This window comes from Lissotriton vulgaris, chromosome 1_2 (assembly GCF_964263255.1).
Source record: "Lissotriton vulgaris chromosome 1_2, aLisVul1.2, whole genome shotgun sequence".
Lineage (NCBI taxonomy): Eukaryota > Metazoa > Chordata > Amphibia > Caudata > Salamandridae > Lissotriton > Lissotriton vulgaris.
Genome location: NC_141686.1, coordinates 91,193,502 through 91,210,010, shown reverse-complemented (window position 1 = coordinate 91,210,010; position 16,509 = coordinate 91,193,502). Strand labels below are relative to the sequence as shown.

General features: G+C 45.0%; 1 protein-coding gene across 1 annotated transcript in view; it reads right to left on the bottom strand.

The window, feature by feature from the left end:
• The window catches only part of HDHD5 (haloacid dehalogenase like hydrolase domain containing 5), a 147,032-nt gene that overhangs the window by 122,988 nt on the left and 7,535 nt on the right, over nt 1-16,509 (bottom strand). The window contains exons 2-3 of the mRNA XM_086952882.1: nt 9,154-9,357; nt 6,538-6,650 (exon numbers count right to left, since the gene is read on the bottom strand). Coding sequence (XP_086809008.1) covers nt 6,538-6,650; nt 9,154-9,357 — 317 coding nt within the window. The remainder of the gene's footprint in view (nt 1-6,537; nt 6,651-9,153; nt 9,358-16,509) is intronic.

Sequence of the window (16,509 nt, the reverse complement as noted above, 5' to 3'; positions counted from 1 at the left end):
ATCCGATTTGTGGAGGAGAAAAGAGTCTTGAACAGTTTTGATTTTGGTAGTAAAGAAATTAGCGAGATGCAACACCCATGATTCAGAGTGAGAGTGTGTGGGCAGAACAGAGCTAGATGAGGTAAACTCCTTTACTATCAGAAAAATTTCTTTACTAGTATCTGCAGCAGCCTCGATTCTTCTAGCATAGTAGGCTTTTTTCTCTAACATGATGTTACTATGGTAGAGTTTGATGGCTTCCCTATATGCAGTTTATCCGCTGCCTCATAATGCCGGCACCAGGTACGTTCCGCTTTCTTGCACCTACGTCGCTGATCGGAGAGCGAGGCCATGAACCACGGGGCAGATGCCCGACTGTTGGTTTTGCGGGAACTAGTCTCAGGTGCTAACTCATCGAATCTATCGACTAGCCATCTGTGCAGAAGATCGGCCTCTAGACTACCTGACAGCTGGCACGGATGGATGGAAGGGGATACAGGGTGGAAGGCTCTCGACATTTGCCGCGAGCGTTCTAGAGGCCTGAATAAAGATGTATCTGTCACTGGGATCTGAAAGTTGATTAAGTGGTGATCCGACCATAGCACAGGTTTGGGCGGAAATACAACAATTAGTGAGGTGGAAAACACTTGGTCAAGAGTATGGCCTTTCTCATGCGTAGGGATGGTGATAAAAGGCGACAAACCTAGTGGGGCAGTAACATCCAGGAGCTTAATGGCATCAGTGTCGGTATTGAGTCCAAATTAATGTTAAAGTCTCCCAGCATTAGGCAATGAGTCGTTCTCATGCATAAGGCAGAGACCACCGCGTGGAGATCGTCAAAAAAAGAACCCAAGGGACCAGGGGGTCTATATATAAGAAGCCCTGCATACACTTGGTGAGGTGACAGGGATAGGGAGTAAGTATGGGCGGAAAATCCGTTCCGCTCGCGGATTTTCAGTAAATTCGCAATCCGCGAGATTCGCGAATTTCCCGCCAAATCCGCGAGCAGCGGATTTTATGGCTTGCTCGCACTGTTCGCGTGAGTTCGCGGCTTCCCAGTTCAACTTCGCGCCCCGCGAATAAGCGCTAAATTGCAGAAATACGATCTTAGCAAAACTGAAACTACTTACCAGGTTCAAAAGTTCAAGCTCATCATTAGTAGCCATTTCCTGTAGTGCTTCCTGAGGGGCCCCTCCAGAGTTCAGTTGCCTACTTGCAACTATTATGTGACCCTGCTCTGACCCTCAGAATAGTTACACATATGCCACAAAGGTCCTGAATTACAGCTAAGGGAGACAAGCAGGAGCCAGGCTGGAAGTTCAAATCCAGTGACACATTAATCAGCCCCTAATTCATTATTGTCAGTTGGGGCAGGGCAGGGCAGGTGTTGTAACTAATTTTGCAACAATGAAAGCACTTAGCAAGTGCAAAAGATCACTAATCAGGAAGCACTAAGGAAGCAGGTGCCAGCTAAAAAAATATTCTGTGACACATTAATCAGCCCCAAATTAATTCAGGTCACTTGAGGCAGGGAAGATGTGCTTTGCTTTGCCACAATAATGTACACTGGACAACCAGAGGGTGCTGTGATGAAACAGAGGGTGGCATGGGTGAGCCAGAGGGTGGCATGTGGTGACAGAGGGTGGTAGTGATGAAACAGGCTGGACACGTAGAAACAACAAGTTCGCAAAACTTGCGACCCGACAGGTAAGTTCGCGTTTGCGAAATTGTACAAAAACCCTCGCGACCTGGCAGAAACCCGCGCGAACACAAAAAAAAAAATCTGCATATTCGCGAGAATTCACGGATTTTGCGGATTGCGAGTTCGCAAATCCGCAAAATTCGCGAACGCGAGATTCGCAAAATTCGCCCATGCTTAATAGGGAGAATCCAAGGGATTCGCAGCCCCAAATGTCATCAGAAGGAGTAATAGTGCACAAAAAGCGTTTGTCAACAATCAAAGCAATACCACCGCCCCTGCCCGAAGTCCTATCCTTCCTGATAATGACATAGTTGGGGGGAATGGCTGTTGCTTGGTCCGGGCCCGCGGCTTCACCCAACCAGGTCTCAGTTAGAAAGAGACATATAGGGTTTGCCTCGGTCAAGAGGTTGTAGATGTCAAGGGAGTGCCTGGTGAGGGATCTAGTGTTGAGAAGCAGACAAGGGAGAAGTTTGGGGGGGATCAAGGGGAGGTGGAGCCGGCACACGGGTAAGTCGCCAACCACAAATAGGACATCGCTTTTTCAAGGCGTGCCTCCAAAGAAAAATACTACTACAGTTGCCTGCATTGCCCCTAAGGGAGAGAAGCTCCAGCAAGGTGTAGGTGAGCATGCTTTATGAGAGCCCAAGGCAGATAGCCCCGCCCGCACCCGTCCGCCTCAGGGACGCTGACGGGCGCAGACGGGCTTACCTTAGGCGCTCCGTTGGCGCGGGATAGGAGCGACCGCACAGCGCGCCCGCTGCGCGGAAGAAAGTGCCTCTAATTTTATACCTGAGCAGGCAAAGTGAGGTAGCCCGCACCACTGGTCCGCCGACCAGCGTGCCTGACTCCTCCAAAAATGGCCGTTCCCAATACAGGCAGCCTACAATTCCCGAGATACCCTGCGGCACCTCGTCAGCCGTGTGGGTATGGAGAAAGTGAAAGAGGATCCCCCGCGATGCCGTTGCCACCCAACAAAGCGGAGGGATCGAGCGTCAGAAAAGAGAAAGGGATAGTAAGAGTACACCCGGCTTTCCACCTCAGGTGTAGAAAGGAGGAGAGAAAGAAGAAATGCACAGTAAGGTGAAATTACACAACCACTTAAAATACACAAAATGTTGGAAGCGCTGGCACTCAGCGCAGAAGCTGTGAAAGCAGCTCCGACTAAGAATTGTGGCAGCGCTAGTAGACAGCGCAGGAGCAGGAGAAAGACCGCACCAGTAGGAAGATGCCGGTAGGCGCTATTGAGCAGCTGTAAGGCGCTAGCCCACGGCTCTAGAACAAACACAAAATGCAGCAGCTAGAAAATGATTAAAAAGCGCTAGTAGGCACTGCAGTAACTCTAGTCCCTCTGGGGGAGACGCGAATCGCAAGCATCTTGAACAATCGCAATTTCTGCCAGTTGACCTTTAGTACGGACAGTGTCCTATTGTTTAGGCTATCCTGTCCTATCCACACAGCAATAACGGTTCTGAACAGGTGACCTTCTACCTAGTAGCTTGCTCCTGTCTCTTCGACACCAGCTATCATAATCCCTGTAACTGACGTACATAAACATGTCCTTAGGCATGGCATAATTACTCTGTAAGGGTCACCGCTTTTTTCATCCTTGGCCAATAGCCAGCTGTGCATGATCACATTTGTATGGAAAAACATTTATGATTGCTTTCAAAACAGTTATGAATTCTAGAAGAAACCCTGGAGTGACCACTCTAGTATATAAAACCCTTATTCCCCCCTGCAAATTAGAGAATTCCTTCAAAGCTAACACGGGGTCCTGCATGCTGAATCTTCGACACGCAGCGGTCTGACAATCCTTGCAGGTTGTAATCCTCGAAGAAGAGATGGGAGATGGGTGTCCTTCATTCTTTACCATCAAGTGAGGGGAATGGTGCTTCCCTAGGGGATTCTTGGCTATACACACATATACATGCTACATGTACAGATCTAGACTAGATACATTTAGGCAAATTACTCAGGGCGCACATTTTAGGAATATGCAAGTTCTACTATTTTTATCTGAGCTGCCTATGTTCATCCGATTAGCACTATGGTAGAAATGTATCTACTATTTACTATATTGGTACTTGCAATCTCTTTTATAAGTTTTTGTCTCCCGATTGTCGCAGCAAACATGTTTTACACAAGACTGACGCTGGACCAATAAATACTTATTGAAACATCCTAATTGCCATCCTGTGTATTTTCTGAGAGTGAGCAAGCACAGGTGACTGAGCGAAAAGTATTGTACTGTTTTCCACAATCCAAGAGGAATCAGGGTTATCATGTTCAGTGGCTGCCAGAAACTACCTACACCACTGTAATATACAGGAGGGTGGTAGTGGCACTGTAGAGCTAGCTGGTCTAACGGCGGACATATCCTGTGGGGGTGCCCGGAAGAGGTTGGGACACCAAGCCCTCAGTTTAGGTCATCCAAAACGCTCAGGTCCTGGGGTTTCCTAGGAGCTACACGACCACAGGGAGTCGAACTTCTCTAGTACTCTCCTAGCACCCACCAGGTCCGTTGTCGTGTTCTGCAGGAAAATTAAGAAATCATCCACATTTAAGGCGATGTGGTGGGTCTGTCCAGAAAGCTTAATTCCCTGATAGCTGTCCCTAGTCCTGGCATATCCAGCCAGCAGCTCCATTGCCAACGCAAAGAGCAAAGGGGACATCCCTTTCTAGTCCCACTGTTCACCCTCTAGCCCTCCAAAATATTCCGTCCAGTCCGGACTCTGGCTGTGGGATCTGTGTATAGCAACTGAGGCCAGGTTAAAATCTGCACCCCAGTCGGAAGTGCTTGATTACGCCATAGAGAAAGTCCCACTCTAAGCTGTCAAAAGCTTTCTCTATGCCTACAGCAAATACCACTACTTCTGCGCGAGCATAAGTATCAGACTCCAGCAGTAGTCTACTAATGTTGAGCACAGTGTTGAGACCGGAAATAAACTCCGCTTGATCGGGACAGACCACTTTTGTCATGTGAAAGAGAAGTCTAGTGTCAAGGATCCGGCTAAGGATTTTATAATCGATGTTCAGCATCAATAATGGCATGTAGGCTTACATGTCATACGCAGGTCTCACCCGCGCTTCTCAGTGGATGACGGCGGAAGGCCCGTATCATTAGCCGCTTTGTACAAATCAACCAGTTTAGGGGCCTGCTTGTAGTCTTATGCGGCCTAAAGCACAACCGGGAGCCCATCCATTCACAGTGTTTTGTCTTGTGCCAAGTTTTTTATAGCCCCCTGGACCTCTTGGTGGTGGCGAAGAGTGTACGGGGGCCATGGGGGTCTTTAGATAAGAGTTCCTCGGAGTGTGGCTTTTGGGGTGGTCTGGATCTGGAAGTGCAGGTGTTCGGCGGAGGGGAAGGTTTAGCTGGAGGTGGTGGGGCGGAGGGTGCTCTTGTGGGCGTTGTCGAGTCCACCTCCAGGGTGGGTGGGGCAGTCTTTCTTCTGGAATTTGTATCCGTCTGGGATGGCGGTGCTGATGTCGGGGGCGGAGGATGAGTTGGTTCAGGTCTCTCTGAAGAAGGTGATGTTGAGCGAGAGAGCTGAGTAGGTTCCAGATTTCCATGGTGTGTTTGTGTACGGAACGTACGTTGAGGAGGATGCACTTTAGGGTGTTGTCAGTGCTGGGGTCGGCGGTGTTGGAGGCCGGGGTGGCAGTGAGGGACTGGCGCCAGTGGAGGCAGGAGAACTGGCCATGGGTCGTGTTCTGCAAGCCCTGTTGGCATTCTCTAAGTCTTCCAGGGTTGAGTGCGAGGAGGGTGGTGGTGTGGGAGCGATGGGTAGTGGGAGGTTCAGGGTTCCTGGCGCTGGCCGCGGTCGGGTCGCGGACGGGCGCAGAAGGACTTGCCTTTGGTGTGCCTTTGGCAGTGCGCCTGCTACACACGTCAGTTGCGCAACCGCGCAGCAGCCGCCATTAAGTAGGGGAGCCTTGAATTGCTGTTGACAGTGTAGTATGTGCAGAAGGAATGTACTTACTTCCTCATTACCAATTCTTAGTTAAATCGATGTGGAGGTACCCAGGCCGTTATCTCCCCTGAGTAACACAGATTAAAAGTTATTTTCCCCACAATGAAGGACACGGACCTGGGAATGAAGGATCGAATTACGGGGAAAAAGTAGGCCCAAATTCGCTCTCATTTGTCAATTGTATGTAGCAGGTGGTAAATCCTGTGGGTGCTTTTTTTCTTGGGCGAGAGAGGGTGGGGGCATGGAGGTTAGAGGACGGTGGCTAGGGACAGTCTATTTTACTTCAGCTGAGGGAACTTTTTCTGCTACTCCAATGCGGAAGTATAAGGGAAGACAGGGGAAGGGAGCAGTTTCCCAAATCCATGTATATAAATGCTCACTTATTTCTGGGCCCAGGCTCACAAGAAACCCTGTAGTTACCTGCAAGTTATTGCCACCCCTTCTCTCAGTCTCACCTCCAAACAGTTGCCCCAACCCCCCACACACACACACAATCTCACTGGGGAAGTTGCTCCAGGTGACTTGTAATGAGGACCCATGTTGCAAAGCATATGCTGCCATCTCTCTTTACTCCACCCATTAAATACAATTGAAAAGTTATGTTACAGTTGGTAGGATGAATGGCCTCTTTGTAACAAAATATCAGGTTTATTATACTTAGGCTTTCATTATTGACACATAATATTTATTTTGATATTAGTTGAAAAAGAAAGTAAATTACCAGCTTGATAGTAAAATAACGTGCTTCCTCCGGCACAATGTGCTCTCCTTAATACAATTCTAAATAAATGACTATTAATTTCCAGATTATGCAGTTAATTTCAGTAGCCCAACCACAGAAAACACTGCCTCCACTGGCACGTTCAGGAACCAGTCAAAGGATACTTGTTAGCAATCTCCTGCACGGGCCCTTGTCCAGACACAAGAACTCGCTTCTTGTGGAGGCCAGGGAACATGCACAGGGGGCTGTGCGACAAAACCATCTGGTCCTGGGAAATCTGAAAGGCAAAGGATACAAGCAATGGGAATTCAAACAGTGTCCTGCTACCAACCTGCTGTGGCTTTCCTGGCACAAGAAGAGTCACATGGGCTCAGTAAAAGTCAATAATAATATATATGGAAGGAAACCAATTGTATTGACAAAAGTAAGAGTTACATCTTCTTCCCTTCCCCTTCTTTTCCATCCCACCATTCGTTTTCGATCAGGAGGCTTGATGCTGCTCCCTATGATCTACCCAAGCAACTTTCCCTGAAGAGTTTATATTTTTCACTGGTGGGCGGAAATAATGGTCCACTCAACGCAGAGCCACTTGGCATTCTCCACCACTTCTAGCACAGCAGATTACAGATGTGCCCTGCCCTTTCCTTTCATCTCACTCTGTGACAACAAAGAGCACCCACCCATTCGATGTCCACCTCGAGCACAGCAGGGCCATCGCTTACCCCTAGTATTTCCACAGAACCCCACTCCACGCACAACAGATAGCTCACTAGCTGGCCTTCCCACTAGCCTCCACTCCTGATACAGCAGCATTCGACTCCTGAAGTCTCCTATTTTTGTAACCTTCCTTCCCTTGTATTAGAAAAGACCACTCCTTATCTGTGTTATTTCTCCTTACTTCCACTCGGTAGAGGAGCCTGTTCCCGGTATCTATTTTCACAGCCTGTTAGGTTCCTAATGTATAGTCAAATGTAAGCCCTGCTTCCAACTGGAGTGTTTCAGCCAGGCTGTGATTTTCTGTCCTCAAATCATAAATCCAATGAGGTTAGGTGTAATGATTATTTTTTTGCTCCTCAGCAGATTGTTAGACTCAGCGGCACTTCAGTGACACCAAAAGGGCCCCCACCCATGGAACTGTTTGGCGATCAATGGAAAAAGTGCCTGAAATGTTCAATTTTTAGGGGTTTCTTGAACCACTCAGCTCTGCTTTAGGCATTCCATAGTCTGGGTTTTAGACTCCCAATGTTCGGCCTCCAAGTTTAAGTCACTTGAGAGTTTGTTGGTTAATTAAGTCAAGTGTGTTCAACTTTCTTTTCAAGAAGGAGCATCCCTCAAAGAAGTGAACCGCTGTCCAGGGGTCATGATGTCTTTGCAGCCCAGCTGGTCCTGAACAAAAAGCTGGATTTATAGACAACCAGAGGATAAAACTGTCCAAACACGTCCCAAAGTTCACTCATTTTTGTCATGACGATCATTTTCCTGATCTCCACACGAGTGATCTTCGGTGCCTGCCTGGCCTGAGAATGAGGCTGGGGCAACGCCAGACAGAGGAAGAACGATAATACCTGTAGCTGTAGTGGAGGACTGTGGAAGGCTACTGTAAGCATGGCACCAAGAACAATGTGAGGGACAGCGGCTCGTCCAGGTTTGCCCAGAGAAAATATGACAGCAATTGTCTTGATTTGTGCTGGTCCCTGGAACTTCGGAGATGAGAGTGCGATGCCTACATGGAGAGTTTACAGCAGTGTTTTGGCATCAGCCCCGAAGCTGCAGTAAATATACGCAGAAGCTGGACTGTGGAGGGGAGGCTGGGGGAAAGAGATGGACATTTCTCCCTTTCCTTTCCTGCCCCTTTGAGTATTTATGTATATTTTACAACAGTGTTGCCCTCAAGCAGCATAGTGGGTATGACATTGGGTGTGTGGGGATTTCCTTTCATAGCTACAATAGTGGAAATACCGCTTGTGCTTCTGCAAAGGCTATGGGGAAACACAGGAAGAGGCAAAGCCTCAGCCAAGGTCCAGGCACTGAAGCAGATGAACAGTACTGCCTGGGTAGATTACTTCTTTCAGTGGCGTACCTCCATGTTGGAAGGAAAACCAGGAGAGATACAGCAGGTGTGGTCTTGTATCAATAAGGGGAAATATGGCAGATACTCGTAGCCTCCATTGGGAAGATACAAGATCAATTGAAAACCTTACTCACCTTCCTACCATGGAACTATCCCCCTTCTTTTCGCCCATCCCATTCACAGACCTTCATTCATAGCTCCTCAGGAGAAGTCTGGCATCCTTGTAGCTGCCCAACATGAGTGATTTCAGCACCCTTCCTATCTAGGGGTTGGGGTCCCTAGAGCTGTAGAAACTATGACCCCCTCATCCCAAAAGTCAGTTTCTGTGGATACCGACAAATATGGTTGGATGTCAAAATGCCGACCACAAAAAGTGGAAGCAAAATATCAACTTGCACTGCCTGGTCAAGGGAAGCAGTCATAGGGGAGTATGGATTTACTAGTCTAACTCCATCTCTACTTACATTGATGGTATTGGGTATTTTGTTATCTTGCATTCGATATTGTTCTATGTCGATATTTTATAGTTGAATGCAAGAGTGCAATAAAGATACAATTAAAAAGATAAAGGAAACAACTGCATCCTTTTAGTCACTGAATTCTTCCAAGTATGTCTCCACTCAAAGAACACTGAACAGATCATCGTCTCAACCCGTCACCACCATTCACAGCACAGCACAGCAGGCAGCCCATGGCCACATCATCTTACCTCCACTTGTAGCACAGCAGACAGCTCCTCGGCCCTAGTCTTGCGCAGGGAGTTTCCAGAATTTGTTACAAAAACCACTGGCACCTGAAGCTTCCCATGGCCATCCGACAGTTTCTTAAAAGCCTTGACTGCGGCAGGTATAGGGCTTCGACCTCTGACCAGGACTCCATCAATGTCAAAGAGGAAGCCAAACGATGGTTGGTTCTGTGACAAAACAATGAATTGAGGAGGTAGTTCAATGTTAGCTTGTGTTGACCAAGTCTTTTAACACAACGTGCAATATTTCTAGACCTTGCTCTTTGGAAATTTATTGAAAACATTCTGATGTTAAGTTAATCAATTCTCCAAAGAAGACAGCCTGCCATAAGTAGGATCTCATAGCGCTGCCTGCTAGAGAAGGTGCATTTCCACAAAGTCTGTGACTTCCATCGCAGACTGGAGTTTGAGCCATCCTGTGATTATATGCTTTGTGCGTTGTGTTCTGGCCCATCTCCAGGTTGGGCGGCCATGACTACATCACTGAGCTGTTTGTTCATGATTGTGGAGTGACGGATGCGAGACTGAAGGGTTCTCTCCATTGATTAGAATTTGTTTGCTAAACCTGCCGGTTGCAAAGTGGTTGAAGATCGTGTAAGAGTGGCGCTGGATGTATGACTGCTGTTCCAAATAATCAATCAAGGATTTGTAAAGTGATGCAAATCACTGTGAGGGTCTCAGGGCGCTGGAGTTGATGCTTGTTTTGATTTGATCTGTCATTCGAACAGCCAGGTTTTGAGTCCTGTCTTGAATTGCTGTGTTCTGTGTGACAGTGGTGCAACTATCAGAGTTTCTGGTAAATGTGTTCTTTGTTTTGTGGGTTTGTTATTAATCAATTATGAATCGATGGTGTCGGATGCTTTGTCCAAAAGGTTTGGTGCTCTTGAGTGATGCCGCACAGTAACTATTGCAGAAAGTGTGATAATCAACCTGACTGATGTTGTGTTGCATGTCTCTGAAGTGTTGTAACTAATTATAGGTAAGCTTTCAATTATATTTCAAGTTGTTTTTCCATTTAGTTATTGGGACCCTAGAGATGAAATAATGGGCTTGGATAGTTTTCTTCAGGACAATTGCCTTCCTTACATCACAATTACATATTTCACTTGCGAGTACAATTGTGAGATGACATCAACTAAGAGTATTTTTTTTCAGCTGGTCAGTATGAAAAATCAACGGCCAACGCTTCTCATCATTACACACTACATTTTTCAGAAGGTAAAATCAAAAAATAGAAATATACCTAAATGAAGGCCTATATGTAGAAGACTAATAGTCTTAAATAAGATTCCAGAAGAGGAATATAATCCAAATGAAGTTTATTGGTAGGTTTCCAATCACAGGAGGAGCGCCTCATCAGCCAGGAGTCCAAGCAGCAACTGGACAAGCACAACGGACACCTGGCTTCTGAAAGCGTCTCCACATTCAAAAGAATACATGTATACATTCCGTGCACATGCTCAAGCATGTGCACACGAGATAAGGATAATTAGCACGAGAATAGAATAACAAAGAATACAATACACTACATCACCTTCCCCCTTATGCAAATATACAGAAAAGAGTAACAATAGAATAATTAAAACAACTAGAAAGATATAAACTCGTTATATCTTGCCTATGTTTTCAAGTCCTATCCAAATCCTTCTAATACGACCACTGCGACTGCAAGAGGGAACTGCAGGGGAAACTACAGGATCTTGTGCAGGGGAGGAATCTTTAGATGGGGTAAGTGACGTAGGAGTCAAACCTTCGTTAGATTGAATTATTTTTGGTTGAAGCCAATGTGACCAATCACAACCCTCCTGAGTGGATACATTTTTCCTCCTAGAAATGAGGGCAGCTTGGTCTGCAGTCAACTTTGCCAATTGTCTCACGTTCCACCAACCTTTGTCCCCCAGAAAAACAGCATTTTTACTGACTTTAAGGATTTGGATAGGACTTGAAAACATAGACAAACCTTTCGCAACTTTATAGGGTTTTTTGATCATAACCCAATCCCCCACCAACATTTGAATGTCTTTCACGCTTTTTGATCTGTCATAATTCTCTTTCATTACTGCCTGTTTCTGTTTGACTGAAAAGTCAATGTTATCCCTAACAGAAGGAAATTGATTACCCTCCACTTTCCTTAACCAAGCAGGAAATAAAGGAGAATGGAATTCCCTGCCCCGCAACAATTGAAAAGGGGACACTTGAGTCGTACAATGGGGCGAGACATTATAATTCCAAATTTTCTTTTCCAAAAATTTAAAAACATCCACACCAGATGCTAGGGCCGTTTGTATTCCTTCTTTCAAAACTTTATTGCCACGTTCAACTAGACCATTAGATGAGGGCGAATAAAGTTGCTACCTTCAACTGTTTCACATCGTGTGTTTTCAAAAATGTACACATCTTGTCAGAGACAAAATGGGTCCCATTGTCAGTTACTAAGATTCGAGGGGCTCCTTCCAACAGGAACAATCTTTCAAGGAAAGCAATGGTATTATCTGAATCCGGAGCCTCTACAAACCTATAATACATCCACTTTGAGAAATAATCGATTGCTAAGATAAGGTACCTCTTCCTTTCCGGAAGAACTTTATATGGACCGGAGAAATCTAAAGCAACCTTCTCCCAAGCCATCTCCGGGAATTGAGAAGGTTGTAACGGGGCCTGATGAGTCTTCCAATGTTTATCAGACAATAAACATTCTTCGCAATTGTCCACAGTAGCCCTTACCTGTGAGTCAATACCCGGCCACCAATAATGAGCTTTGATTCTCATACAAGTCTTGGTCACACCAAGGTGACCCTCGTGGGCTAACTTGATAATAGAGTTTCTTAAACCACTGGGAGGAACGAACTTATCGCCTCTCAATAAAACTCCATCCTTGACCGAGAGTTCCTCTGCCACCTGAGCGAAATTCTTTAGGTCCCCAGATAGGTTTCTAACCTCTGGCCAAATCTTAGCTGAAAACTCCAAAGCCTGGGACAAAATACCATCCATTTCGCTAGCTTCCTTCCAATCCTTTTCAGAAATGACCGAATTCCACTCCTCAACAGCGTCCACCATTGACACACACTCCACATCTTCCTCAACCAAGTCATCCTCATCATCCTTGTCCATCAACATCCTGGACAAGCAATCTGCTCTGAAGTTTTTGCCCCCAGTAATGTGCCTTAACTCAAAATTGAATTCCTGAAGTTTAGAGACCAGTCTAGTCAGCCTAGGAGAAAGACTATTAGTACCAGAAACTTTGCTAAAAATAAATGAAAGGGGTTTGTGATCAGATAGCATCACAAACTTGCGGCCCCAGATGTACATCTTAAACTTTTGGGCCGCCCACACGCAGGCCAACGCCTCCCTCTCAATTGTGCTGTAGTGCTTTTCAAAATCCTTCAAAGATCTAGAGGCAAAGGCTACAGTGTGTTCTTTGCCCTCCACCTGTTGACATAGCACAGCTCCAAGCCCTTTCATGCTTGCGTCTACTGCAATAATGCACATGGAATCATCCCTAAACGCCTGAAGGGAACGCGCAGAGACAATCAAATCCTTGACTTTAGCAAAAGTCTCATCTAAATCTTTTGTCCAAACAAACTTTTGGCCTTTCTTAAGGAGTAACCTCAGTGGCTCCACCACCTGAGCGTACCCTTCCACGAACCTGGCATAGTACTCGGCTAGGCCCAGAAATGAACGCAGCGCATCCTTATCGCTTGGAGGTTTAGCTTCCATCAGAGCCCTAACCACAGAAAACTTAGGTCTGATGCCAGATTTCGAAATTGAATGACCCAAGTACTCCAATTCAGACACCCCAAACTTGCATTTGTCTTCCCTGACAGTCATACCCCTACTTCCTAGAATGGACAAAACTTTTTTTAGTAGAACATTATGTTCATCCATTGTCTTTGCGAAAATCAAAATGTCATCCAAATATGCTTGTACCCCCACCAGATCCCCAAACAAAGAGTCCATTAACCTTTGAAAAACGCTAGCTGCTGAAGCCAACCCGAATGGAAGTCTCAGAAACTTAAAAGCTCCGAATGGGGTCACAAAGGTTGTTAACTCTTGAGAATCTTTAGACAAGGGAATCTGATGGTAAGCGGACTTTAAGTCCAACAAAGAAAACCACCTAGCTCCGCCTAGATTTGCTAACAGCTCTTGAATTTTAGGGAGGGGATGACAGTCAATTTTAATGTTTTTATTGAGACCCCTGAGGTCCGCACATAGCCTGATCTCATTATTTTTCTTGCGTGCTACGACGATGGGCGCAACCCATTGAGAGGATTCAGAAGGTTCTATAATTCTGTCTTTAACCAAATCCTCAAGCATCTTTTTAAGTTCCGCCCTGACACTAAGAGGAACAGGGCGAACCTTATGGAAAACAGGAGATGCTCCCGGAATGAGTCTAATCTTGTGTTCCGCCCCACTCACGAGGCCAATTTTGTTGCTAAACACATTTTTAAACTCATTTAGAAGATCAGCTCTAACAATTTTTGCATCCTCTACAAAACAGATAGGAAAGTCTCGTACTTTGATTGGATTTTCATCCCCCGGTACAAGATATAGACCCATTTTAGCGAGGTCCTTCCAACCTACAATATCTTTTCCCTTAATCGCCACGTAGACCTTTGTAATAATGGATCTACCTAGGACCTCAACACTAGCTAAGAAAAAACCTAACATGTCAATATCTTTCTCACCGAAAGCTTTTGAATTAACATCTGATTGATTTAATTTCATATCATTTCCCCATTTATCAAAAAATGTAGAGTCCCTGAGGATAGTAATGGGAGCTCCAGAGTCAGCCATTACTTGTAACTTAACATTGTCAATTATGGCTTCACACAAAGGTCCCTTAATAGGCTCAGAATCATCACACTCCACCATCAACATCAGATTATCAAAATTGTCATTACATTCATCCATGTCCACATAGTTGACCTTGACGGATTTCTTTTGGAATCTGCAAACCTTTTGGAAATGTCCCACTTTTTTGCACAAAACACAACGTTTGTTCATGGCGGGACACCCTTTAAAATTCCCGATGTGGAATTTGGATCCACATCTAAAACAAAAGATTTGTTTATTCATATTGCCATTAGTTTTACTTTGCCACTTTTCCTTAGTTTCTTTACTAGAAATAGCATATAGACCTTCTTCAGACGCATCATCTGAAATAAAATTAACTTTAGTGGTGGTATCTACTGACATGGCTTTGGTAGAAGTTATTGATCTTTCGATACTAAGGCTAAGGTCAATAACTTCAGACAATGATGGATTCTTACAACTAAGAATTCTTTCTTTCACCTTGGTAGATGAACAATTGAACACAAATTGATCACGAATATAATTATCAAGTAAAGGGCCAAAATCGCAGGTAATAGCTAACACCCTTAATGCCGAAATATATTCATCAATTTTTTCATCCTCCTTTTGTTTTCTTTTATAGAAATTGTGCCTCTCCAGCATGATGTTAGGAGATTCTTCAAACTGTTTCTTTAATCTGGCAATAGCCTCTATATAAACATTCCATTCACTATCACCTGAATCAGCAGCTGGAGGTGAAATGGGTACCAGACTCTTAAAAATGCGTTGTGCCGCTAACCCAAGACTGCCAAAAAGAAGAGCAAACTTCCTAGGAGGAGAATAGTCAGATGCATCAATTGCCAAAATGTGATTTTCAAACAAGCCAAACCACTCAGACCATAACAAAGTAGGCTTTCCAGGTTTCTCAAGGAAAGGAGGGGGTTGAGTGACCTCCCTAACAGAAGCCATGTTACAAATATTAAACAGTAAATGCTAAAATGTGCAATAATAAAATTAGCAAGGCTTATCTCACACCAGTAAAATGCAATAAAACGAGAGAATAAACGTGTAAAACTTATTACATAGGCAAAATATAAAACCTGAATAACACAATCTGCTGGAAAGAAAACGGTTTCATTAATGGCTCGAAATACAGCTTCAACGACTGTTGTTGTTAACGCTTGTCTTGTCCGTGAGGCGTGTGAACCGCCGAGGTCACACGCAGATAACAAAACAAGACGTGTGAATCGTCGATAAAAACACAAGCGCCAATAGATGAAGCTTCTAACTTTACAAAAATGGCCGCCGTGCGTAGCGTCGTACGTGCGTAGCGTCGTCCGTGCGTAGCGTCGTAGGCGTGAATCCCAGAATTCCACGCGTATCCCAGAGTTCCAGGCGAAGACTGTGCGATGTTCTGAAGACGCGATGCCAGCGTTCCAGGGAGACCGGTAAGCGCGTAATTCAAAATGCAAACACAGACGGGCTTACTTCCAATCCCCTCGACAAACCCGAAGACAGTCTTAAGTCTCCGATCACAGTCCTAAGTCTCTGTTCACAGTCTTCCGCCTCTGGTTAAAACATCGTCGTCACTTAGTCAAACAGAAGTGTTGACAAATCAAATTCAAACTCGCTCCTCCACAGTGTAATTCTCGACCAAATAATCCAACGATCCACTTGACCAAATAAACCAGTATGGCGTGAAGAGGTCATCAAAGAATCGCTTGAATAAATCCAAATTTGACGGAATTAAAAAAAATGAAAAATTCGTCAAAAATCCTTTCGCGTGGGTCGGTGATGGATACAATCCCGATCGTCGCCAATATGTAGAAGACTAATAGTCTTAAATAAGATTCCAGAAGAGGAATATAATCCAAATGAAGTTTATTGGTAGGTTTCCAATCACAGGAGGAGCGCCTCATCAGCCAGGAGTCCAAGCAGCAACTGGACAAGCACAACGGACACCTGGCTTCTGAAAGCGTCTCCACATTCAAAAGAATACATGTATACATTCCGTGCACATGCTCAAGCATGTGCACACGAGATAAGGATAATTAGCACGAGAATAGAATAACAAAGAATACAATACACTACACTAAACTACGGCAAAACCACTGGTTTGTGCCTATTGTTTTGTAGACTTCATAGGATCATTAAAAAGTAAAGTCGAGAAAGCTTGGTTCATCAGAAAAAAAATATGCTGCCAAGCTAAACTTTGCACGTGCATGAAATGGTCAGCGGGATGCTAAAAATAAGAAAGGTCAATGGCAGTTCTAGACAAACAAATAGTGAACGTGACTATTATTATTATTATATATTATTATTTTAAATAAAGGAATACTGGCACATCGAAGAATTAACATTAAAAAGACATAATGACTCTCTAATTCACTTGGGGGAATGTCCATTCCTACAAGTCTCCCTGTCCATGCTTTATTCGTGGCGCAGTGAGGCATGCGGCTGGATAACGGAGCTCTGGAAGCCCCTGGCATCTCCTGCAAAAGTCTTCCTCTGTCCTTCTTGCTTCCTCCT